Source organism: Amphichorda felina (genome assembly GCF_050947745.1).
Source record: "Amphichorda felina strain 45539 chromosome Unknown scaffold_4, whole genome shotgun sequence".
Classification (NCBI taxonomy): domain Eukaryota; kingdom Fungi; phylum Ascomycota; class Sordariomycetes; order Hypocreales; family Bionectriaceae; genus Amphichorda; species Amphichorda felina.
The window spans coordinates 1,943,769-1,968,660 of record NW_028145046.1 but is presented as its reverse complement, the minus strand read 5'-3'; the positions used below and the strand labels follow the sequence as shown (position 1 = coordinate 1,968,660).

At 54.3% G+C, this 24,892-nt stretch overlaps 9 protein-coding genes and 1 non-coding gene across 10 annotated transcripts; 5 read left to right on the top strand and 5 right to left on the bottom strand.

The window, feature by feature from the left end:
* Positions 1 to 2,089: 2,089 nt before the first annotated feature.
* Positions 2,090 to 3,786, bottom strand: ACO1O0_004402 (uncharacterized protein; the record flags this gene model as incomplete). Its single annotated transcript, XM_083193841.1, has 3 exons — positions 2,090 to 2,956; positions 3,024 to 3,503; positions 3,562 to 3,786. The coding sequence occupies 3 exons, from the start codon at positions 3,784 to 3,786 to the stop codon at positions 2,090 to 2,092; spliced, it is 1,572 nt and encodes a 523-aa protein (XP_083050789.1).
* Positions 3,787 to 4,960: 1,174 nt separating this feature from the next.
* Positions 4,961 to 6,093, top strand: ACO1O0_004401 (uncharacterized protein; the record flags this gene model as incomplete). Its single annotated transcript, XM_083193840.1, has 2 exons — positions 4,961 to 4,996; positions 5,062 to 6,093. The coding sequence occupies 2 exons, from the start codon at positions 4,961 to 4,963 to the stop codon at positions 6,091 to 6,093; spliced, it is 1,068 nt and encodes a 355-aa protein (XP_083050788.1).
* Positions 6,094 to 6,305: 212 nt separating this feature from the next.
* ACO1O0_004400 (class I glutamine amidotransferase-like protein) lies at positions 6,306 to 7,182 on the bottom strand (the record flags this gene model as incomplete). Its single annotated transcript, XM_083193839.1, has 3 exons — positions 6,306 to 6,587; positions 6,660 to 6,889; positions 6,948 to 7,182. The coding sequence occupies 3 exons, from the start codon at positions 7,180 to 7,182 to the stop codon at positions 6,306 to 6,308; spliced, it is 747 nt and encodes a 248-aa protein (XP_083050787.1).
* Positions 7,183 to 7,583: 401 nt separating this feature from the next.
* On the bottom strand, positions 7,584 to 7,664 carry ACO1O0_004399. The gene has a single exon. It is a non-coding gene; the product is annotated as a tRNA-Ser (tRNA).
* A 180-nt stretch (positions 7,665 to 7,844) lies between these two features.
* ACO1O0_004398 (uncharacterized protein) lies at positions 7,845 to 9,273 on the top strand (the record flags this gene model as incomplete). Its single annotated transcript, XM_083193838.1, has 4 exons — positions 7,845 to 8,036; positions 8,081 to 8,197; positions 8,259 to 8,727; positions 8,855 to 9,273. 4 exons carry the CDS (start codon positions 7,845 to 7,847, stop codon positions 9,271 to 9,273), a joined length of 1,197 nt encoding a protein of 398 aa, XP_083050786.1.
* Positions 9,274 to 11,285: 2,012 nt separating this feature from the next.
* ACO1O0_004397 (uncharacterized protein) lies at positions 11,286 to 11,911 on the top strand (the record flags this gene model as incomplete). Its single annotated transcript, XM_083193837.1, has 2 exons — positions 11,286 to 11,345; positions 11,399 to 11,911. The coding sequence occupies 2 exons, from the start codon at positions 11,286 to 11,288 to the stop codon at positions 11,909 to 11,911; spliced, it is 573 nt and encodes a 190-aa protein (XP_083050785.1).
* A 977-nt stretch (positions 11,912 to 12,888) lies between these two features.
* PRN1 (RmlC-like cupin domain-containing protein) lies at positions 12,889 to 14,058 on the top strand (the record flags this gene model as incomplete). The annotated part of the gene is made up of 2 exons (XM_083193836.1): positions 12,889 to 13,250; positions 13,317 to 14,058. The coding sequence occupies 2 exons, from the start codon at positions 12,889 to 12,891 to the stop codon at positions 14,056 to 14,058; spliced, it is 1,104 nt and encodes a 367-aa protein (XP_083050784.1).
* Positions 14,059 to 14,755: 697 nt separating this feature from the next.
* ACO1O0_004395 (uncharacterized protein) lies at positions 14,756 to 15,546 on the bottom strand (the record flags this gene model as incomplete). Its single annotated transcript, XM_083193835.1, has 2 exons — positions 14,756 to 15,463; positions 15,544 to 15,546. 2 exons carry the CDS (start codon positions 15,544 to 15,546, stop codon positions 14,756 to 14,758), a joined length of 711 nt encoding a protein of 236 aa, XP_083050783.1.
* A 3,034-nt stretch (positions 15,547 to 18,580) lies between these two features.
* Positions 18,581 to 21,528, top strand: ACO1O0_004394 (ATP-binding protein; the record flags this gene model as incomplete). The annotated part of the gene is made up of 4 exons (XM_083193834.1): positions 18,581 to 19,255; positions 19,324 to 20,157; positions 20,219 to 20,777; positions 20,855 to 21,528. 4 exons carry the CDS (start codon positions 18,581 to 18,583, stop codon positions 21,526 to 21,528), a joined length of 2,742 nt encoding a protein of 913 aa, XP_083050782.1.
* A 191-nt stretch (positions 21,529 to 21,719) lies between these two features.
* Positions 21,720 to 24,430, bottom strand: ACO1O0_004393 (uncharacterized protein; the record flags this gene model as incomplete). The annotated part of the gene is made up of 6 exons (XM_083193833.1): positions 21,720 to 22,214; positions 22,267 to 22,722; positions 22,787 to 23,447; positions 23,988 to 24,164; positions 24,249 to 24,338; positions 24,393 to 24,430. 6 exons carry the CDS (start codon positions 24,428 to 24,430, stop codon positions 21,720 to 21,722), a joined length of 1,917 nt encoding a protein of 638 aa, XP_083050781.1.
* Positions 24,431 to 24,892: the final 462 nt, after the last annotated feature.

Here is a 24,892-nt window from a genome sequence, read left to right as displayed (position 1 = left end):
GCCTTAGGGGGCCCAGCGTGGGAAATTGTTGCTCACTTTTTAGTGCTGCAGACGATCGAGGGTTTGGCGGTTGGGATTGGACTCTTGGGTTCTCAATCAGGTCGCAGATGGTCGTGTTTGTAGATGACTCGCTCCGTACTCCGTAGTGACGTCTATAGTGTGAACGGCCCAAGGGTCGAAGGGGTCCGAGGGGGCAGAAGGGTCATGAGAAAAAAAAGAAAGACTGCTACGAGACACGCCTCAAACAAACGGGCGCTGTCAGTCTACAAATAGTACGAGTATGAATAGAGGCGTCGAGGCTGGGATAAGGACTCGACGGGTCTCTCGCCGTTTGTACACAAGGACCAGGGCTCCTCCAGGCGAACAAGTCCGCTGGGACAGCAAGCTGGTTGCACATCTCTTCATGGTTCTACGGAGTACGAGTACGTACTATTACGAGTACCGGTATATAGTACGTGTACATTGTAGTAACACGCATGGCATGGCATGCATACTGATATCGAGGCTGGCGCTACTATAATGTATCCTTATACTACCTACTGCTAGTATATTATATCGTACTCAAAATATTCGTACTGAGCTTGGCACTATTCGTGCTTTATCGGCTGTTTCATGCACAATTGCTAGGTACGTGCTATTTGGGCATTGGCGCCTGCACGAGCAAGCCACCAAAGCACAACATACATCAGGAGTACATAAGTCGCTGTATAACGTGCATTCGCGTTGCTTCTGGCCAAACCCAGCCTCCAGGGCCCAGTGGACAACAATGGACACAGCGGGCTTTCCCGCACCCGTGCAATGGAGCCGCCGACTTGCCGTCCTCGGGTGGCTTTAATCTTTCGTTGCCTCTCCATGGCCTATGCCAGCAAGCCCCCACCATCTCCACCGCCGATCCCTGCCCTGTTGACCTCGAGTTTGTTCCCTTTTCGCTCGTTTCAGCATGAGGCCCGAGCTTGAAGAAGGACATGTCCCGGGCCACTGTCTAGATTGAGACAAAGGAACAGAACTGCCTGCAGAGGATGGCAAGCAGTGGCAAAGAGCAACGCCTACCTTATCGACTGCAGCCGACGAAATGCGGCATGATCGTCGCCAAAAAGACTCATCGACGGCAAAGTGTCTGGTCAACCTGAGAAGTCCAGAGGCCTGTCGGAATCTTGGGATCTTGGGCCTGGCACCTGCCAGATGATGGGCTTGTTTCAAGTGACGCGCCTTTATTCTTCCGGCTCGCTGCCGCGCTGCAGTTGTGCCACCCATCACCAACCAAATCCGAATCACCACCAACACCGAAATCTCATCACATGGCGAGATTCGCATCCACCAATCTACAATTTCACTATCCTGGTCGCCTATCGCCGTCAATTCAAACGTATCTTGCCGGCCGCGACAAGTCGTTTTGTTGTCGCGACCAACTGAAACACTCCCGACTAGAGTCCCGAGTCTCCCGAATTCGTCGAGAAGAAATGGAGAATGGAGATTTCCCCATCGACCCAACAGGCCCCTCAACCCTTGTCGGTTAATCAAACAGATCCCAGTTCCCATCCCCGTCGAGTGTCGAGTGTCGACTCTCGGATGTCGTTTCGACCTGGCTGACATTACGAGCGTTGACTGCCCCTTTCTGCCGTTCACCGAGACGGAGAACTCGCCGCCGACTCCCTCGCGCCCCCGACGCCATGACAAAGGATCATTTCCAGGGATCACGCTTTTTTCGACCAGAGAATCAAACAATACGGGACACTACGGATACATTCACCCACAATACCCTTCCCCATCGGATGAGCTGTCATTTCAATACCCAGCATTACAATTTGCGTTGCGGGTTTGTCCGAGGCCTTGATCAAATGCCTTGCGAAGGCCCCATCATCCCACGTGTTTAGATTCTGGATCCATCAGCTCACCTTCTTAATTTCATCCCGCAGAGCCGATCTTGGGAATGGCTTTCTAAGGAGAACCTGGAGAGCGAGGAGCAACTTGCTAACTTGCCCGCCTCGGCTAGTAATACGTACTCGTACTATGTATGCAGTACCTTGTACTAGATACTAACTAGGAGTGCAACAACATACCTACTTGTACTCGTACATGGCATGCTGGCTTAGAGTTTATACCGGAACGCCTTGTTCTCTCTGTCAGTCCTGTCATGAAACCCAACCTCCTCTGACGGCTCCTGGCTACTCGCAGTGGCATCTTGGCCGGCCTGGTGTGCGTCGCGCCGTCTATTTGACCACCACATCCACAACCCGACCAGGGCCGTGAAGAACATTGACGCCGCATACACGCCAACTAGCGCCTTGATGGCTGTCATGTACCGCGGCGCCTCGGACGTCTTAAACATGAAGGGGCCGATGATGTTGCCACCCGCATAACACACAAAGTTGAGCCCGTTGACCGTCATGCGCTTCGTGTGCCCTGCAAAGTTGGCTGTGGTGATGGACCAGTTGAGAATAATGGCCGCCCCAATGACGGCTAGCAGCCAGCAGCACGCTGTCAACGCGAGCGGGTGGGATATGGGAATCACCGCGATGCCAACGATGCCCGCTAGCGAGGGGATTTGCGCGACAATGGATGTCAAGACACACGAGTTGGGCACCCGCGACACAAAGTAGCCGGCCGCAACGGTAGTGACAAGCTGGAACGCGCCGTTGGGCAGTTGCCAAAGGACCGTCTCGGTGGGACTGTATCCAAAACCAGCCACCAGAGCGCTCATAAAGTTGGTGATGCTGCCGTTAATAATGCCGATGGAGATCTGCTGCCCGGCAATGCACCACACGCGAGGCTCCAGGAAGGCCTCCTTGATCTGGTAAGGCAGGATTTTTCCGTGCTTGATGCCGGTGTAGTTCTCGGACACGCGCCAGACGGAGACTACCTTTTCCTCGTGAGTGAAGAGCTTGAAGTCAAGCGGGCTCGAGGGGAAGAAGAATATCGCCATCGTGCCGACAGCAATGGTGATGACACCCACAACCTGCGATTTCCTTTGTCAGAGAGACACGTCCGTGTAGTGCCGGTACAACATCCATAGGGCTACTGACCAGGAACACCAGCTGCCACGATGCCAGGTTTTTGTTGTGTGTGTGGCCCAGACCCCACGAGATGCCGGCACCCAGCATCTGAGCCACGCCATTGCAACCCAACCAGATGCACATTCTCAGCGGCTGCTCGTCCCTCTTCCAGAACATGCTCGTGATGAGCATCCACGCGGGGCCGATGCACGCCTCGAAGGTGCCTAGTAGGAACCGTAGGGCCATGAGGCCGGCAAAGTTCTTGGCGCCCACGGTAGCCACAAGCAGCATGCCCCAGATCAAGATCATGGTAGAGATGAACTTGCCAATGGGAAACATTTGCAGGGCAATGTTGGAAGGGTAGGACCCCACGAGGTACCCAACGTTGGTGATGGAGGCGATCCACGAGTACTGGTTGCCCACGAGCCCAAGGTCAGCGCGGAGGCCATAGGCGCTGGCGTAGTTGAGTGTCTGCTTGTCCAGAAAGGACAGGAGATAGATGCAGCACATCTAGGGTACGGTAAGCTTTCAGGATTCTCCGCTCAGCAAGACAAAAGGTACGCCTAACAGCCGGTAGGATGGTAAAGTCAATCTTCCTGAGGATACGAGCGGCGATGATGTCGCGCTCGGCTGGGTCCATCTGCTGAGACTGGTAGAAGTACTCGAGGCCAATGTCCATGTGCGTCGTCTCCCCTGGGGCCTTGGGCTCCTCCTCGCCCATGGTATCCTCATTTTTTAGGAGAGGCGAGGTGCCCTTGGGCTCGGCTTTGGGGTCTCTGGCAGCTTTAGCCATGATAGATGAGCACTGGGCACGAAGGAGCTTTCAAGAGGACGAGGCGGGCCAGAGTCTAGAAGATGATTCTCATTAGACGACCTTGCCCAGCAGTGAAGTGTGAATCAACACCATACTCGTATGCGTAAGAAGTACCGCTGTCTCAGATGAGGAGGTACCCGGCGGGGACATTGATCACTTGATCCGCGCTCAACCACTCGCCATCAACCTCCTAATCCGTGGCATCGATGTCTGGTCTCTTCCAACTAGTATTCGTACCAAGTACCAACGAGATGCGATTCGACGGACGCCAAACTCCAGACCAAATCCCCGCGATAACCGCGCCTCAGAGCCCCCAGCACGACTAGGACGCTGTGAATTGTCGGCTGGAAAGGCCCCTTGCCTCGATGTCTTATCAGGGTCGTCGTATGCGGTAGTATCCCTGCATATCAGAGCATGCGTCGTTTGGGTGAATTGGTCTGAGGATCGGCATCCTTAACTAAATCCAGTTCAACTTCGGAATTGCACGCTGCGACGTCCAGCGGCACCATCGCAAGTACGCGTAGTATCCATATCGGGAATATGAGACGGCTAGCATAGCCGGCACTGACAGAACCTTTGGTCTCCGACATGGGCAAGAGATCTCCGGGGGCGTATTGCAACTGCGATTTTATTCTGGAGCCATATACATTCCCACCCGATGCGGGTTCGCGTCATGAAGGTCCTCAATGTCAGGAACGACTAATATCAAGAGATTCTAGTCCCGAACGCCGAAGTCCATACTGGGAGAGAGCACGGCGATTCGATTGCGGGGTCTTGTGCCTCTGGTCGGCCATCTCATCGCCTGGTGTACTCCAGTACGTACAACAGAACCCAAGAATCAGACCCCGGCCAGCATCAGCGCGATAACCTCAAAGATGCTAGAGCCATGCCGTTGTATCAAGACCGGACGTCGGATGTGTCAGTTTAGAATATACATTCCATGCTTGGATAAGAGTGCTACTACCAGGTATGCATCTCAAGGTACCAAAGTTCCTATCCTTTGACCACGGCGCCGGTGCCGGGCATGTTGCCGTGCGGGGAAGCACGTAATAGCTATAACGTCGTGGACACGATAATACTTCGTATTTAAAATACGGGGTTGTGGCCGTGATGAGGGGTCCCTGAGTGGCAAACTCTCGAAAACAAAGCCAACATGCTCGAGATACGCTGCTCTGGGACGCCGTACGAGGTAGGATATTCGCCCGAATAATCCTCTTAAATTATAATTACGAACGTGGCTTACAAAACCCCCAGATCGGCTTTCAGCATGGCTCGGCGGCAAAGCCCCTAGTCGCAGGATCGATGGCCTTCTACGAGGACTTGTTCAAGCAGAGTTGCAATCTAGACTGGCCCGGTGTGTGCAAGGAGGCATCACGCTACACGCCTGCTCTCGAGACGCTCTGCCCACGGTATCTGGATGAGATGCGCGGCGTAGCCGACGGTGCGGGCGTCACCCTTGTCGACATCATCGCCCTCAACGTCCGGACCGAGATCACCTTTGGCCTCTTCACGGACCAGCCGTCGACTCCCGTCAAGATGGACGGGTGCACCGCCCTGTCCTGCAAAGACGACGCCGGGACATCCTTCTTGGCCCAGAACTGGGACTGGATGAGGGAGCAACGGCCCAACCTCGTCGTCTGCCACATCTCCCAGCCCGGCACCTGCATGCCCGACCTTTCCATGGTGACTGAGGCGGGCGTCATCGGCAAGATTGGCCTCAACAGCAAGGGCGTTGGGGTGTGCCTGAACGCCATCCGAGCCCGCGGCGTCGACCCCTCCAAGCTGCCCGTCCACCTCGCCCTCCGCACCGTCCTGGAGTCTCCGTCGCGCGAGGCCGCCGTCGGCAGCCTGAAGGAGATGGGAGTCGCGGGAAGCGCTCATCTCCTCGTCGCCGACGAGACGGGGTCGGTGGGCCTCGAGTTCACGATCAACGGGCTCCAGGAGCTGCCGATGGACGACCGGAGCCGCGTTATCCACTCCAATCATCTGCTGCTGGACCACCCGGGTGTGGACGAGCCGCCCTGGCTGCCGGACTCTCCGTTCAGGGCCCTCCGCCTCCGGAAACTCGCTGAGGAGCAATTCTCTGCCGCGCCCGTGACGGTGGCGGGCATATTTGAGCTGTTCAAGGACGAGGATGGCTACCCTGGAGCTATCAACAGGTGTCAGGTAGGAGAGTCGTACTTCGAGACACTGTTTAATATTGTCATGGATCTGTCGGCAAAGAGCGCTATGGTTTCTTTTGGACGGGCTACTGAGTACAGTGAGAGGGTTCAGTTTGCGTTCTGAATCTAGCTCGATGGTGCTATCCTTGATAGAGTTAGGAGATCATGGGTCTCTACGAGGTCATCCTCAGCTACGTGTACCTTTGATTCGTAGATAGCTAAATGAAAGTTGTGCTAGAAAAGAAAAAAGCCCCAGCGGTTTCTCAATTATCATAAGTAGAAGACCTGCCACTTATGCCTCGTATCAAGAATGCTCATTATCTATAATCAGGGCCGCTAGACATCATCAAGCAGGAATCTCCAGAAGGATTTGCAAACGTGCAGGCCGTCATGGTGCTTCTCCACCCTCGAGATGCCTGATTCATACAGCTCGTCCGAGAAGACCTTCTGGTCATGGCGCATGTTCAGTATGTTGTTCATGATGAAGCCACTGAACTCAGGATGGGCCTGGAGGGATATCACCCTCTTGGGGATGTGGAGCCCCTGGATCTCGCACACGGGGCTGTGGCCGAGGTTGATGGCACCTTCGGGAAGTGACTTGACAATGTCCTGGTGCATCTGGTGAAGATGCTGCTCCAATGTCAGCATGGGACTGCCTTACTCATGGGGAAGGTCAGGGGGACGACCCACCAGCTTCTCAACGCCACCAAAGACCTTCTGGCCCTCAGAGGTGAGGTCGACCTGGTTCACCGACACCTCCCAGACGCCTGCGTTCCTCTGGACCTGGGCTCCGAGGGCTCTCGCGATGATCTGGTGGCCAAAGCAGATCCCGACAAAGGCAACCTGGCTGTTCTGGTACGCCTCACGGACGTAGTCGACGAGCCGCAGTATCCACGGCTCATCCTCGAAGGCGTTGTGCTCTGCGCCATCGTCAGCCGGGCCTCATACCTCTATATGCATAGTAGCAAGGTCACATACTGCTGCCCGTCAGCATGAGGCAGTCGACGCTGTCCACTGGCGGGAGTGTGCCCATGTCGACCATGTTGGAGGTTATCACCTCGAGGTCGATGTCGCTGCGGCCCCCATCCTGGGTGTACGCCTCGAGGCCGCGGCGCACAAAGGCGTCAAAGATGGCGCCGTAGTTGCCCAGCTTCTCGACGACGGGCGCGATGGGCGTGTCGCACTCGAGGACGGCGAGTCTGAATTTGCGCATCGTGGGGGTCTGGGACTCGGGGTTAGATGCTATGAGATGCTCTGTATCCGTGACGCTCGTGCTCTATTATGGGCCGCCTGTCGGCCAGCGACGGAGTGGCGGAGGGGAGCGGAGCGATGACGGAGCTGCATGGGTGACGGATGCTTGGCGCCCGTCGGACTGGACGCCGACGATGGACCCCTCTCTGGTCTCACAAGTCTTGAGGAACTGCTGAGTGAAGCTCTTCATCTTGACAACCGCTGCTTTGCGACGCCTCTATCGGCTCATCTCTTCACCACCACAATCTCGTCGAACTTGGGAAAATGACATGAAATAAAAATGGCTCCCCACGACTCGTGTGAGAGGGAGGGAGGTGTGAGGCGAACCAATGGCATCATAGGTTCAAAAAGCAAAAAAATAAACGACGTTGGCCTGATTCGAACAGACGCTCCCGAAGGAATGAGATTTCTAGTCTCACGCGATAACCACTCCGCCACAACGCCTTTGCTGGTTGTTGAAAGTATGTCTCAAATTATAACTTATAGTACCATGCAGGCTAGATCGAACTGGTAATATGGATCTCTGGATGGAGGCATCATGCGGGGCCAATATTACTAGTAGTACTAGTAGCTGGGTAAGCTCCCAGGAACCCGTCTCTACAATAATATCTCATCACCTTCACGATGGATCACGCTCTGGAGCACTACAAGTCGTACATCGGCCGTCCGGTCTCGGACCTGCCCACGCCGTCTCTCATCGTCAGCCTCCCCGTTCTCAAGAGAAACATCGATGCCCTCCATCGTGATGTTGAGAAGCTAGGTATCGGCTTCCGGCCGCATGTTAAAACCCTCAAGGCACGTCATTTCCCCCATACGGTTCGCTCCTATCGAGGGAAAATCGACTAATTAACCGGTGGCAGACCTTGGAGGTTACGCGGATGATGCTGGCCGGTGGCAAGTACAGATCGATTGTCGCATCGACACTCCTTGAGATCAGGGGCGCTTTGCCCCTGGTTAAGGAGGGGCTACTGGACGCGGTAACCACATCGCCTCCCCCTTAATGGAAATGAGCTACAATGCTGAGAAACCCCCTCCCAGTGTCTCTACGGCCTCCCCGTCCACCCGGGGGTGCTCCCGCAGCTCACCGAGCTCCGCAGGTCGCTGCGCATCGAGCTCCTCGTGGACAATGAGCAGCAGCTCGCCATACTCGAAAAGGCCAAGCCGCAGACGCCCTGGGACATCTTCATCAAGCTCGACGTGGGATCGCACCGCGCCGGCGTTGCCCCGGGTAGCGCCGCCCTCCATAGCCTGGTGCGCGCCGCCGAGGCGTGCCCGGCCGTGCGCATCCACGGCTTCTACTGCCACGCGAACCACTCCTATGGTGGCCGCACCCGCGCCGACGCCGAGGATACGCTCCGCGCCGAGCTGGACGGCGTCATCGGTGCCGCCAAGCTGCTCCCCGCCGACCGCGAGCTGGTTGCCTCCGTGGGCGCCACGCCGACCGCCCACGTCGTCGAGAGTTTGAAGGCGCAAGCCCCCGCGAATGTGAAGCTGGAGCTGCATGCAGGTGCGTCTGATCAACCCCCCCTCTTTTTTTATTATTCCCTTTTGGCTACTGCATCCTCCGCAGTCACGTTGCACAATGTTCAGAGGTGCATACAGAATGCATACATATACTCACTAACCTGCCGCAGGAAACTACCCGTGCAACGACCTCCAGCAGGTGTCGACGGGGCTCGTCACCGAGACGGACCAGGCTGCGCGGGTGGTCGCCGAGGTGTGCAGCGTGTACCCGGAGCGTAATGAGGCGCTCGTAGACGCGGGAGTGACGGCGCTGTCTCGGGAGACGAGCGCATATCCCGGCTTTGGAGTCGTTCTGGGCCACCCGGGCTGGGGCGTGGTGCGCATGTCCCAGGAGCACGGTATCCTGGGCACGACGGCAACGCCGGAGGACATGGAGCAAAAGAAGGCGGAGGAAACGTTTGAGGTTGGTCAGAGGGTGTTGCTATATTGCAACCATGTATGCATAACGGCGGCTGCATTTCATGTGTACTTCATCGTTGATGCGGAGGACGTGGTGAGGGAGGCGTGGGTGCCGTGGAAGGGGTGGTGAGTGGTCTGCCAACCGGCCAAGCCAATAATAGAGATAGTAAAGTAGTGTTCTTATCATTGAGGAGACACGTTGAACCTGTTGGCCCTGGATGAGCGGCAGGATGCTGTGACTTGCCTCCCATGCAGGGTGATGAGGTGACCGGTCTTGGGTAACGGCGCTGCGGGAGAGCCATTGTCGAATCGCGAGGCATTTCGGGACCATGCAGGCAAACACGGGATGGGTGGATGATACCAAAGAAGACCACCAACGGGCTTAGATCACCTCATGGCTGAAGGGTATTATGTGAAAGATTGATTGAGTGACGAGGTTTTTGACATGTGAAGTGTGGCTAGTGAGGCTGCAGAGACAAGTGCGGATCCATCCGTACCCTGCAACTGCAACGCTTGCAGGGGGTTTAATCGGCACCGCGACCCTTGGAAGGAACGAACCTTGGAACTTGGAAGGAACTCGGGAGGGTGAGGCAAATCATCCAGTGAGTCCATCAATCGAATGGTCACAGCGCGGCGGTACTCCGGTGCGTACTTTACATTTGCAGCTGCGAATTTTCGCAATACATCCCAATCGCCGCGGGTTCGCTATTGCCGGGAGGCAAATTCACGAGACGAATCTCTCCCGAGGCGTAATCCAGACGCGCCGAGCTTGAAAAATCTACAGCAGAATTGGCTTGCAATGGTGGACGGACGTCGAAACTCACCCGCCAACCGTGAGCCGTGACAGATGACTGACAGGGCAATTCCTGGAACTCCTGGGACACTGGTGCTCGGACAACGCCACGAGTTCATGCAGGGTTGCATATCTTATTCCTCATGCGCTTCGTCCTCGCTAGTGATGGCGCGATTGCTATCTGTACCCCAACCGCCAACGGGTTGTGCTATAGGTACGCTCTAGATATCGTGTTGCTACTATCAGTACATTTGTACTGCTGGAATGCATGACGCAAGATGGGGCATTGTACTACTATCTACGGAAAGCTCGCTGTCCTGTGATAAGGGCAGCTTGAAGCCAACATCCGTCTCTCACTGACGGCGACTGCCAAAAAGGCACGCAAGCATGACGGAGTGCAGACCGCCATCCTCGGCTGGATCCAAACCCAACTAAAAATTGGCCAACGTCGAGCAACATGGAAGTAAGTTGGAACGTGTCAGTGGCGGACGTTTTCTCGCTACCACCGTCTACTAATGCTAGCTACCCGTCGCCTCGGGAAATATTCGCGATGGGCGCTTGCAAGCCCTTGTGCATGGCCCTCTTTGAGCCGCAAGGCCCCGAGCTGGGTTATGCTCGTTCGTATCTCTTGAACCCTGGTAACTCGGGATTTGACCCTGGGCGAATCTGTGAAGGCGACGATGTGACTGCCAAAACGAACAAGCTGGGTACGTACCATCAACATTCACATGTCAAAAAGCAGGGTGCAGGGTGGGATGCATGTTGTGGCTGATGCACTCGGGGACCAATCCGGTGGCTCATTGATAACAGACTCCCAAAAGCAGAAGCACATGTCAACATGCGTTCGTCCCTCCGCTTGCGCCTTCTCAAAAGCAAGTGGTTACACAGCTGGCGCAATATTACAGGTAATAGTACGTACTGTACAACGAACAAGAAAATTTTGGCCAGTCGCAATCATGTGCAATTTGTTGGCCTTCTCGCAGCATGTGTGGCGGCACGCGCCGCCAGCGCTCCCGATCCGTCCATCCTTTTAGGCCTTGTGCTTCCCATTGCCTTGCTCTCAACTCTTTCCCTCCCCCCTCCCCTCTCAGCTCTACATTCTATACTCCTTGGACTCACCGTGCCTCCTTGTTCCTTTTTTAATACCTTGAAGCGTCCCGCGTTGGTGTGACTCGATCCCGTTCCTTCGCTCCCAAATCTGGTACCTGGCTGCCTGACCTACACCCTCCATCTCACCAACATCTTCGCCCAACCTTGTCCTCGTCAGCTCAGCGGCTGCAGAACCATCACACCACCTTCAGACGCCCATCTCTCCCGTTGCATCACATATCACCGCACACATCAGCATCATGGCTCCTCAGGTCAACGGCGAACTGCCCAACGCGGCCCACAGCTCGGCCTTTATCCAGGTAAGTCCTCTCTACACGACCTCTCTCTGTTCGATGAGCTGACCCTCGCGCAGCACCTGCTGGACTACCCCGTTATTAGCGACGGCATCCACACCATCAAGGCCAACGAGTACGGCCAGCGCTCTCTCAAGCTAGGCGACTCGGCCTACAAGACCTTTGCCGCCCCCGTCCTGCCCTATCTCGCCAAGCCGTACGAGTACGTCTCGCCCTACATCACCCGCGCCGACTCGTTTGGCGACAAGACGCTCGACCGCCTCGACGAGCGCTTCCCCGCCGTCAAGAAGCCCACCGGCGAGCTCTATGCCGAGACCAAGGGCCTAGTCCTCCTGCCCTACAACAAGGCCTTTGAGGGCCGTGACCACGTGCTCGGTGTCTACTCCACTGAGGCGAAAAAGAATGAGCAGAACGGCTACATTGGCTACGGCAAGGCTGCCGTCTCGACTGCGCTGGTTGTCAGCAACGAGACTCTGAGCTGGATTAGCAGCTTCCTCACGGCCAAGAAGACCCAGGCTGCCCAGGCTGCCAACGCCGCCAACGACAAGGTCAACGACAAGGTCAACAACTAGAGGCTGCTCACACGATAGCTCACGGAAACCAATTTCCAACTATCACATGCAAACCCACCTCATTTGCGATTTCTGCCTCGAGCCTTGCCCCTCGTCTTAGTCTGCACGGCGCTTCCAACTTCCGCGTGTTCGCTCGAGAGGCGCGCGATGGCACACTATTTTTGAAGGATGATTATACAACTGGTGTTTTCGGGCGTTTTGTGATTATCAATGTTCTGAGCATGGTGTTGCGATGATTGGGTTATGCTGCACCGAGACCTCCGTCTTCCACCGCCGCGCCCTGTCCGCTACGAGCTGATGGGCATTTGGGATCTCACTAGCAGCCCTGCCGATGGCTCGAGATCTCGAGGGTATAGAATCGAGGGGTGTACTCGGGTCGCGAAGAGAGAGCCCTAAACTCGTGTATATGAGAACAATCGGCGTCGGGAGAACGCGGAGGGAGGATCTCCGGACGATCAACAAAGGGAGTGATTTGGAGTCAAAAGGGGGAACCTAAAACTCTCAGCTCTAATAGATCTCTTCTGTTCATCTCAATGAACTCCACCCTGTGGTGTCGATTGTCGTGACGATGTTTGGAGCTCTGCTGAGTCAAGGTTGGACACCTTCTGGAACAGCAAGTCAAAAATGCTAATAACTGATTAGTCATTGCTGATGGCAGGTCCTTCAAAGTAGTAACCAGCCCCTCTCATTGGATGGGATGCTCTGCCAGTGCTGCCCCACCTGCTGATGTAAATTTGACTAATGTACGACAAACGTCGTCACCATTCAAACTCAACCACTCCCCACCATTCAACGTCGTTTCACGATCCATCATCATTGATAATAGCGGGGAAAGTACTTACATATCTAGGGGCAGATCTATGTCAATATTAATAAATCCCGACGCTTTTCTCTCGCATTCCCGAGTGGTTTCGTTTCTTTTCCAAGTTGTGTTCACGATCGAGTATAAATAACTCCCTCCCATCCCTTGCCCTCCGATGAAGCTCCTCTTCTCGACATCAATTCTCATCTGTATCGCTTCTGTGATTGCACTTTACTACAAGCAGCAACTTCTCGACTGGACAACTACTGCGGTAGATATCGTCAACAGCTACTACGACATTAGCAACTTCACTCCTACTCTCTTCAAGAGCCACTCCCAGACCACAGACAACCACCTCTACGCAACGGAAATGTCAGTTCATCGCGCCATTCGCAAGGTCTTCCTTGCCGTTGAGCAGGCCGAGGGCGCAGGTGCCCGTGTGCGCCGCTCCATCGGCACGCCCAACCTGCGTAACTTTTCGCCCTTCCTCATGCTCGACCACTTTTCCATCAAGCCCGGCGCAGGATTCCCTGACCAGTATGTTTTCCCCTTCCTTTACCATGTTCATCAATGAGAATGAAGAGAGACTGACGATCTTTGTAGCCCCCACCGTGGCCAGGAGACCATCACCTACCTCCTCCAGGGCGGCGTCGACCACGAGGACTTTGCCGGAAACCGCGGCACCCTCAGCGCCGGCGACCTGCAGTTCATGACGGCCGGCCGCGGCATCGTCCACGCCGAGATGCCACGCCAGAACCCAGACGGCAGCGCCAACGTCGGCCTGCAGCTCTGGGTCGATCTACCCTCCAACCTCAAGGCGTGCGAGCCGCGCTACCGCGACCTACGCGCCTCCGAGATCCCCGCCGTGGACGTCGACGAGGGCAGGGCCACCATCAAGGTCATCTCGGGCCAGAGCCACGGCATCGACTCGGTCAAGGACCTGGCCTACACGCCCGTGTGGATCCTCGACGTGGAGCTGCGGCCCGGCGCCAAGGTCACGCAGCCGCTGCCGCCGACGTGGAACGCCTTCTCGTACGTGCTCGAGGGGGACGTGTACTACGGCGAGGGCGAGCAGCGCAGAAAGGTCGAGCAGTACCACAATGTCGTCTTCGAGCAGGAGGGCGACGTGGTGCACGTCGAGGCGGCGCCGGACGCGACCAAGCCCGCCAGGCTGGTCATTGTTGCGGGGACACCGCTGGACCAGCCCGTCATCCAGTACGGGCCGTTTGTGCTGACGACGAAGGAGGATGTGTACAAGGCCCTGATGGACTACCAGTCGCACGCCAACGGGTTTGAGCGCGCAAAGGACTGGCAGAGCGAGATTGGCAAGTCCATGATTCACTGATTGACGGCATATACTAGCATATTTCAGTCATGTATAGTCTGGCGTTGGCGGCGTGGAGCACAAGGGATATGGTAGAATAGCATTTTTGCACTTTTGAATCCAATTTGGCATTTATCTACTTATTAAAATGCATCAACAACTATGAACTCTGTGAATCAACTTGGAGCAAAGCTGCTGAGGGAGTAACAAATCTCTACTAGGGCTTTATTTTGACTCCTATAACAGATGGTATATATTACAGTACTATTATTGATATATGTATTCCGACGGTATGGATATGGTGATTGTAGTTACTATTATTTAGACGTGAAGAAGAAATCTGTATATCAGTATGACGATATTAACAGCTGTTAGAGGCTACGACCCCATAATAGATCCAGTATATTCCGTGTGGCTTCACTGTTAAGTTATGATATCCTTATCTCGCTTCTGATTTGGACTAGTACTAACATTCAAGGAAATGAAGTCTTTTGGGGAAGGAAAAAGTGATGGTGGCCACAGGCTACTTAAAGGCTAGACCGCACACAAGTGGTCTAAATAAAGGCATAGCCACTGTCCTTTCTATTTTTTTGTCACAGCCGATGCGAGTAGAGACTGAGTTAACGGGACTTTTAGTCAGTACGATAGTGATTTGGAGTAGAACTAACATTGACCTAGTATGCTTTGTAGCGAATAATAAGTAAAACATATAAATGTATCAAGCTGCAGCCTCTACCTCTCCTCGAATTTTGCTTATAAATTCATCTGCGAGGCGATTCAGCATGTCGATAGTCGTAGCATAATTCAACATGATGGCATCATCAGACGCGGTGTTGTTGTCCACCACCACCTCATCAATATCCGCAAAAGGGTCCTTGTCTGATGGGCCGGTTAGGACAGGCGCGTTCATCATGAAAGCCCTTCCGGAAGCAGAATTGTTCGTGATCCTGCGCGAGGTGTGACGTTTGTTGGCGCTGGCATAGCGGGCATCAATCTCTTTCAACTTGTTTTCTATCCGTCGCGCCAGCGTTACGTTCAGAACGCCGGTCAGCACCGTCAGGTCGTTCTTTCGGCGGGACAGCTCTTCCATCAAAGTCTGCAAAGTCTTGCTCTCTTTGCCGCCCTTCAAGAGCTGATGTGCAATCTCCTGGAACTGGTTCCTCTTGCCAAGCGAGTTGAGATGCTTCTGGACAGCCATGGTACTGACACCAATCTCCCGCACGGCAGTGGCGATCTTGGCATTCTGCTGAAGACTGGGCTCGGCGCAGACACTGGCCACGATTGCCTTTGTCAAGTCGAGTTCTTTCCTGTGGGAAGCAAGAACAGCTGGGAGATCTTTGGCATCTCCAACGGCATTGTGAATGGACCGGACTAGGCGGATTGTGACGTCTAGGCTAGCCAGAACAGCACCGAAAATGTCGGCTGCCTGAGACAAAATTTAGTGACAGAGACGACTAATGATGGAGAATAAAATATAACTATGTCTAGGGGATGGGTAATACGCACCATATTTTCACTCCTCTGATGGTGAAGACAGAGATGGTCTAAATCAGGGGCGTAACGATTTGATCAGGGGCGTAACGATTTGATCAGGGGCGTAACGATTTGATCAGGGGCGTAACGATTTGATCAGGGGCGTAACGATTTGCTTTATATCGAGAACAGGGCGGCCGGTACGTAGTGGTACGGTTTGGTAGACAGTTGATTGAGCCTAGTGTCAAACCTGCTACTTTTCTTGACGCCTCTCTCCTTCGCTGGTATCATCTCACCATTTGAGAGCTTCGGTGGCAAGGTGATGTGGGATGAAACCCAATGAGAGGATGACACGTTAAATGCACAAGCGGAGGAAAGAGGGGGTGGTGTTGACGACTTTCAGCCCTTTCATGCGGGTTCCAACGATTGTGCAGATTTAATAATAGACCCCTGGTGGTGCCAAGTCAAAAGTCTATGTACCAGTACAAGGTATGCGGTACCTACACATCAATGCTGAAATGAGATGTTTTTTATACCTATTCAGACGTTGATACATTTTTGTATTTGGATAGAAGTCAAAGATATCTAGCCATTCCCCGACCCCCTGAGCCCCCCAGTCCAAGGACCAGTTCATCCGAGTCTGAGTCTGGTGACTCCTCCAACCCCAAGCCAAGTTCGTCCGAGTCCGAGCCTGACGAGAACGAGCCCATCAGCTCTCTCTCGAGCATTTCTCTTTTCTCGTCCGGGTACGAAAGCGAGTCATCCGTATCCTCTCCCTTGGGCCACATTTGTAGTTCACGACCGGCAGCAGAATCATTCCCAAGCCCTTGCTTTGTACCGATTCCATCTTCGGTTCGGGACCCCCCATCTCCTGTAGTAATCTCCACTCTCTTAACTGCTTCGCGTCCTCGGTGTTGCTCTAGGCTGTCGTCTGAATCATCGCTTAGTTCAAGTCCATAAGGGTCACTGTCCGGGAAATCCAATTCTGCACCACTATTAGTGTCTTCAAACCTGTTGATCTCCACAGGACCCCGGCCTCTCATCGCTGACAAGTGAACATCCTCTTTAGCCCCACCCTGCGACTCTTCTTCTGAGTCTTCCAGTATTACCTGAGGAAAATCCTTAGAGCTGGTTTGCAGTGGTTTCCCGTGGATCGAGGCCCGGAGTCTTCTCGGTAATCTGACTGACGGCCTCTTCCTGTTTGGTGGAACCGGCACGGGCAGGAGAACCTGTCGTGGGGGCGCCAAACTCTCCGGACTGAAAATTGTTGGAGAAATGGAAGTCCTAGTTGTGATCATGATCTTTATGGTAACCGCGTCAGTATGGCTCATTTTGACCAGGGCATCCATTAGCTGCCGAATTGCTGCGATGTGGCCACCACTGTCAGATGTGCCCGGCTGCGCTGATAGGACATCCAAACTGTCAATCACAACGAGAACCGAGGCTGCCTGCGACACGTATAAACATTTTGAAAACACGGTCAACAGATCATGAAGTGGCCCCGTCCTTGCTGCGCCCCGAAATGCCCCTAGGGTTAGGCGGTGTTTCCGACAGGCAGCCTGGGTGAACTGGGCAGCGTGAGCAGCAATAAGCTGGAAGATCAGGTCCTGTAGGACAGAGTGTGGTGTTCTCTCCACATCATCGATCTGAGGACTGCAGAAATGGTAGAGGACCGGTGTGGTCTGAGTGATGCCATCTTCGTAACTTCTAATGCTCGCCGAGCCGATCACCTCGAGAGCGAGATCAGAAGTCCAGTCAGACAAGCCGGTGCCTAGACACCCATCCACCCACAGTAGCTGTGAGTGAGGAGACCTGGCCCAAGAACGGAGCTCGTTCCGTTGCGAGACGCTGATGGCGTCCACAACGGCAGCCAGAGAGGGACCGGGATAGCGTTGCATGATTGTGCTTGCATCTCCGTCGAAGAAGTGCAGTTCTGGAAAGCAGGTATCGCGGAAGGCAGCCACGCTCATCCGGTTGATCCCCTCGTAGACAGTCAGATCAGCAGGGAGAAAGGCCCCTTCCATGTGGGCTTCAAGAGCTGTGTCAAGCGACATGTCTTCCATAAACTCTGTAACAAGGGCCATCGGACAGATTAGCCCGGCAACCTCAAGCTTTCCATCGGGGATTCAGACCTGCAAGAGCCGCGTCCTCCTCATGGTCGGTTTCTGCCGGTGCCCGTGGTGTCCCATTGAGGCCGAGCTTCCCAAAGAGCTGGCCGAGTGCGCTCGAGTCCAGATCATCGCTGTGGCAGCCATAGATGAATTGACCGATGGTGAGTTGAACACCGTTACCCGAGACGGAATTACCCGAAGCCTCGAATGTGTCACTATTCACAGTTCGCCTTACCGAATGGTGGGGTGTATCGCTGCTCCCATGAGCCCCATCCATGGCGATCGTGAATGCTGGACGGAGAAGCTGTGCTGGTCGGGGGCGTGTGACGATGATAACCTGGCCTGCATATGTCTCTGATCTTTGCGCTTATGTATGAAGAATCGCCTTGTCTATGGTCACACGCATTCCATCGGGTTTCTCAATCTTGAGATGCACGACCCGAAAGGTGTGGAGAGTTTGGGCAGGCCTGGGACTCGCCGGGAGTGCCTCCATGTACATGTACCTTTTCATGCAGTGAGATTTTCCTCATTGCGCAATCTGCGTCCAGCTCATGCTGGCGCGAAGATGCATTGCGCCCCGCTACTGTGCGCTGATAGCTGCTCCCCATCTCACCAGGCTGGCGAGAAGAAAGAAGGGATTGGCTGGGTACGCACGCATGCGGCCCGTTGCTGGAAAATAGGGAACACCGAAACCAAGATTACTGGACTTCTAGGCGCCTTGGCTGCACGTTAGAAAGAGGGGGAAATGATGCTATTGGTGTACTGTATCGGTAGGGTTCATCGAGCGCAACAGACGATCCGGGCTGAGTGTACATATGGCTGGCCTTGTGGGGAAATGTAAGCAAGGCAAGCAGGCGCCCAGGGCTCCAGGAGAACATCAAGCAGCCTCTTGTTTTGAGCCTTTTGCCGCCTTCTCATCTCTCACCATAAGGCTCTGGACGGGGAGGACCCCCCATTTCATGAAACCTGGCATCGACGAACGCCATCTCGGGCCAAGGACTGCACCGATATCGAAGAAGGAGCCTCTCAACGAGATGAAGCCAGACTCCCAGGAGGTGGATGTGGTCGAAGCTGGAGGCTACCCCACCGATGAGAATCGCGATCTGAATGGGGGCCATGGGGCAATCAGGCACGGCATCAATGACGAGGACAAGCCTTCGCACACGACTGCTCTGTCCTCAACCAGATCCCCAGAGAAGGACCTGCTGGGTACCTCCAGCCTCACAGCTCCATCTGAGCAGGCCATTGAGCATGAAAGTTACAATGTGACTGTCGTGGAAACAATGGAATGGCAGAATCGGCCAAGCACAGAGTGCCACCACTGCAACCACAATCACAGCCAGGTCCGGAATATCGACAGCGCCAAAAGTTCCGCAGAGACAGCGCAATTGCCTGCATCGCAATTGCCTGCATCTTCCGAGCTCCTCAAACTGGACGGCAACATCTATGTCCGGCTCCATCAGCCCAACTCTCCATTGTACATCGAGTTCTTGGAAAAGCAGATTGCCGAGTTGCGGCGGGAGATAGAAGACCAGAGGCAGGACACAGATGGTACAACCGAGACGAGCAAAACAGGCAGTACCAGTGGCGACTCTGTCTGTGACAAAGAGGCTGGTGATGAGGACCAGCAGCAGGTATGGACACCGATCGAGATTTCCTCGAGAATCGCAATATTATACTGACCACAAAAACAACACATCAGGAAATATCCCTCTACAGAGAGATCAAGTATCGCCTTGGGTACCAGGTGAACTATCGAGAGGATGATGGCGATGAGGCTATCCTGAAGGAGTACATGGACGGCCTACCACGGCATGCAATCACCCATAGGCGCACCTTTGACGCCAGTGGGCGCCATGTCAAGACTCAGCTGCTGATCAACTCGCATCTTCTCATCGACCTCCTGAAACAATGCCTCTCCCCGTCGCGCACCAAGCACTATCAGAAGCTATACTCACAAAAGGTCAAGTTTTCCAAGCCCTACGTCCCTCTTTTCCAGAGCAGGAGGCTGCTCCTCGACGCCATGCACTCGACCCAAGGGGAAAAGGCCCCGCTGCTCGCACTTCTCCTTGATTTCCTCAAGGAAGACATGAAGGGGACGTGGGCGAAGCTGGATGAAATAGAGAAAGGGACGTGTGAGCGTATTTCATTCGAGGATGCGTGGCTGCTTTACCCCCCCGGCACGACAGTCTTTCACAAGTCCGAAGGGCGCTGGGCGGCATTCAAGGTCGAGACTGTCCACATTTCGCAATCCCCCGTGTTCAATACCATGAAGCTCCGGTGCTATAATTTGGGGTTCAAGAACGAGGGATCAGCCCTCAAACCGGTAATGAGGCAGCTCGAACTGGAGCCGTTCGCGGGCGAGCGACCAATATCAGATCTGGCCATCATCCCCCAGTCACACATCGATGCGTTCAAGGGCCATAGTGTCCCAGAGCTCCTCATCGCCCGGGGGCACCGCTTCTGGGGACTCGGTGGAACACAGGCGGAGTACCGAGAGTACGTCGGGACGGCCTGGCCAACTACTCTGCCGTCGGTAAGCCCCCCATACAGCATCCATCCAAAACTGTACCATGTACACTGATTGCGGGTTACAGGACTCAGTTAGGGTTATTGTCGACTACGCTACTTCTTCCCGCCCGACTGGAGAGGAGTTTGACGAAGAGTTCGTGGACGACGTCGAAGTAGCGGACGACGAAGTTTGTACCTGCGGTCTATGCGTCCGCAAGTACGCCGGGCTTGCGCCGTACCCGCCTGACATTCACGACGAGTCCGACATTTGCCCCCAGGACCAATGGCCAGAGAAGCTGCCATTCATCAAACAGCAGAAGCAGTACGGGCCAGGGGCTAAAAGTGACGCGAAAGATGGTACCTGGACAGAAGATCCCTTGATATTCTGCCCTGGGCGGGCATGGGCATTCTCGTTGAAGCAAAAGTCATGGAAGCATGTCGAAGTTGAAAAGCTGGATGCAGTCCGCACCCCCCGTGACCCATTCAAGGACCTGGTCTTGGACGATGACTACAAAATGGTTGTGGAATCCTTGGTCGATACATACCTAGGCGGCTCGATCTTCTCAGACATTGTCAGGGATAAAGGCAGGGGTTTGGTCGTCCTTCTACACGGTGGTCCAGGGACAGGGAAAACGCTCACAGCTGGTAAGTCCCTCGTTATTGTGTTTGAAATCAGGGAGGCAAAACAGTTGAGTGGGAATCTGACTAATTGTTTGTTAAAGAATGCGTTGCTGAAAAGAAGAAACGGCCCCTGTACATGGTCACTTGTGGCGATCTGGGCACAGATGCCCAGCAGCTCGAAGATAAGCTACGGGATATTTTCTTAGATGCAGTCAACTGGAAAGCCGTGGTGCTTCTAGATGAAGCCGATGTCTTCCTACAGGAGCGGGACCTGTACGATTTGGGCCGCAACGCCCTCGTCTCTGTCTTCCTACGACATATCGAGTATTACGACGGGCTCCTCTTCCTAACTACCAACCGCCCCGGCCAAATAGACGAGGCCTTCCAGTCACGCATCCACGTCACCTTGGGACTTCCCAACCTGGACGCTGAGCGCCAGAAAAAGGTGTGGCTGATTTTCATCCGGACCCTGCGGCTGGACGAGGCCAAAGACGTCGATAGAAGAAAAAAGATAGAGCTGCTCGACTTTGTCCAGAACGACCTGATTCCCGGGCTCAGGAGCTCAATGAGCGCGATGAACGGGCGACAGATACGCAACTGCATCCGGGCGGCATGTGCCATTGCGAGTAAGCAGGGGAGAGTTGTGGACAAGGGTGACATTCAGAAAGTCATGGACCTTGGCACCAAGTTCCAAGACTACATGACCCAGGTGAACCGGATGAACCAGGACGAGAAGGCTAGGGCGTTGGGGTTGCGGCTGTTGAACCCGTCGTAGTACTGGACTACTGTAGTACTCGGTTCTCATATTCATTGAACAGAAAACGAAATAATGCCAAGATGTCCCTCATGGTTTTGATATAAGTGAGGGGTTCTCACGGTAGATTGATATTGTGTATGAATACTGGTGGAATCTATTGTTTGCACAGTCAGACTGCAAAAGGGTATGGCGTGGGCGGGTTTGAACACTCAAGATAGGTTAGGAATAGACCTATTCCCCAGCATGATGGCCGTCGTCAAGAATGCCAACGCGGCGATACAATACTGGCCAATCCCCGTACCACCCTGGATGTCCCTCTTCACCGTTGACCAGACAATCGTAAGCAGAGTCACCGCCGTAATAATACCGACAATACACCAGGCCGTCACAACCCAGTCCACCCTCTCCACAATATAGAAGCCCCAACCGACCGGAAGATTAGACGCGTTGTTGATGGTGTCGTCCCAGCCCAGCTTGCTATGCAGCTTCTTGGGTAGCATTTCTGCAGCCATGGATCCCAAGTGGTCCCCGGGGTCCAGGAACACATGCATAAAGACGTCGGGCGGGATCGGCACGTCTCCATGAGGCGGTGGGCAGGGTCGAAAAGCGTACTCCCCGCGGAGGATCTCTGCCCTCGATGGGATGGAGTTGACTGTATAGTTGCCGACGCAGTCCGTTGACTTTTGGAGGCGGAGAAGGTGAAACTGCTTCACGTCAGAGACTGCTGGTGTGCTATGAGAGGAGGGATAGATATACCCTGACGTAGTGCATCACCTTTGGCTTGACGAGAGGAATCCATCCTCGTACTCCCCGGAGCTCTTGATAAGTATCCCGCAGCCTCTCAAATATCCCCTCGTCATTGTCGACATCGGTGACATCGACATTCGCCATCCTGATCAGGTGCATGCCCGAGTGAACGCAGAGCAGCATGTATTTCTTCGTCCCTGCCGGTACAAAAGGGTCCCCGAAGTCTTCCAGACCGTCTACCGATGGGTTTCGGGACAGAGGACCTGGTGACGGGTGGCTGCTTTCCGATGAGCTCCTCGTCCCCCCTGATACTCCCGTGCTCGATGCAACCGACGACGAGTCGGCGCCGGAACTCTCGACATAGAGGCTGTCGGCATCCGACGGACTGCATGCTTTTTCAGCAAATGCTACGACAGCCTCTTGGCGGCTCTTGGGTACTTGGATACGAAGGCGCTTTCCACATCTCTGCAAAAACATTAGCCTTACCAGCTGGTGGGGTTGTATGGAGTTCGTTTCGTTGACGACTTACACAAGTCCAGCTTACACGAGCGTATCCAGGATCCACCTTTGATTGCATGCGATCGGACAACAAGTTTCTCCATTTTGTCAATTTTCGAGCCATGTTTCCGCTCCAGATACTTTGGCGCGTGGTAGAATCCTCCTCCTTGTCCGCTTTGCATGATGGAATAGGAGCAGAGGTTGATGTATCGCAATGCAAACCATTGTCTTTGGTGACACATGGCTCGGGCAGACTAGCATCTGGCGACGCCGGAGAGAAGTCTTTGACAGACGTTCCCTCAGGGCCCAGACCTCCAGTTTCTTCTGGCTCTGTGGGCGTAGGCAGCGACTCTGGAGCATTCCTGCGCTCTGCAGAACTCCCGGAATCGCCACTCGGTCCAGCATGATTAGTATCTAGCTTGAGCCACTGCTTTAGATTGTCACGGAATCCCGCAAAGGCCTGGGAAGAAATCATGAAATTCTCCACCGTCTCCAGAGTTTGGAGAGATTGGGTGTCCCGATCATCCAGAGATTCTTCATCGCTGCTCAACAAGTCGTCGTCTTCTTGTCCCGTACTTCCCTTGAGATTCTTGAGGTACTCGTTGAGACGCCAGCGTTCACTGGGGACTTTGTTGTTCCATTCTGTTGTCGGCAAGTTGCTGATGATGGCCTCCTTAATGTCGACCGCAAGTCTGGTAGACGAGTATCGAACGAATTTTGCGGCTTGTACCTGGACAGGGCTCACTGCTTCTGTGCACAGTGATCGCCCATAACGCATAAGAAGGCGCCTGAGGTTTTGCTGAAACCTCGCCGGCCCAACTCTGGAGATGGCGATGTGATAGAGGGCCTCGAGCTCATCGTCGTGGAGGAACAATCCCCGTAGACCAGCCACTGCGCTTCCTGAAATAACCCCCGCGGAGCTGACGGAGGACGTGATGGATGGCGTGGTGGACATGATGCTCTCCACATCGCTAATGCATGAGTCGTCCATTTCACTGTCCGAGCATGTGTTTTGATGGATCGAAAATGCCAAAGGACCCCAGCCACCGAGGCGGCTAGGGGCGGAATGCATCGTTGGGGGGAACCCTCTTCCTACTATCTCTTTGATAGCCTCATTGTCTTTGCGAGTATGATATTGAAGGCCATCTGTGAATGATGGTTTACGAATATCCGGCGCCGCCTTTCCGCGCTCTCCCTGTACATGTACAGGTTCTTCAAGCCACGACCCCGACAATCTGTAATTGTTGGTCTTCATGCCCGCATGGGTCTTGGTGGGTTTGGCATCCGAGGAGTATAAACTACCATCTGCCGCTTGGTAGGTGTCCTTGTCACCTTTGCGGGTAGATCGGCGTGGTTTTTGTAGCCACTGCTTTTTGTTTACGGCGAGCGGCCGTGTTCGGCGCGCCCTCCTGGGCCTTATTAGCAAACTGACATGCGGTAGCCTGTAGATGGTAAGCATGAAAATAATTCATTATAAAAAGGGCTATACTTACTGATTAATGAGCCTATACTTTGTTAAATTATCGTCGGCGCTGACCTTCAGCTTATGAACTTGATTCAGGTGAGAACGGAAGTTGTCTGCTCTATGCCACAACTCGGGACGTTCCTTGGCGCATCCTTCATGGTGGCAGACGTACGTTGTCTGCAAATTAAGGTCTTGTGGATGAGCGACCATATGGTGCCTCCGAAGATCGTTGGTGGTCGCGAAACCTTCTTCATGGAGTCGACAGTCGCCGTGGGAGCACTTGTATAGCTTCCGGTGTGGGCTGACCCGCGGGTATCCGCTGGTTTCTGATTCTCGAGAGAGGTCACCGAGGTAACCCACGTTGGGCGGTGACTCAAATGGCGTGCTACAGGGGTCTTCTAGAGAATGAATGGGATCCCACGCAACAGGTGCTGATGATCTATGGAACACGAGGTGTCCGACAGAAATAGAGTCGGAATATGGGTACTGAAACGGTCCGTCGGGACTCCTGCTCGGGCTGGCCGAGATGAAATCTTCCGGGTAGGCATGCACTCGTGCCTCTCCCAGCTGAGACTCGAGTTTTGATACACCATGGTGGCTCTCGTCGGACATTGTGCCAGTAGATCGGCGGTTTATCGTTGTAAGACGTAGAGGAGGCTGGGGTTGTTGTTC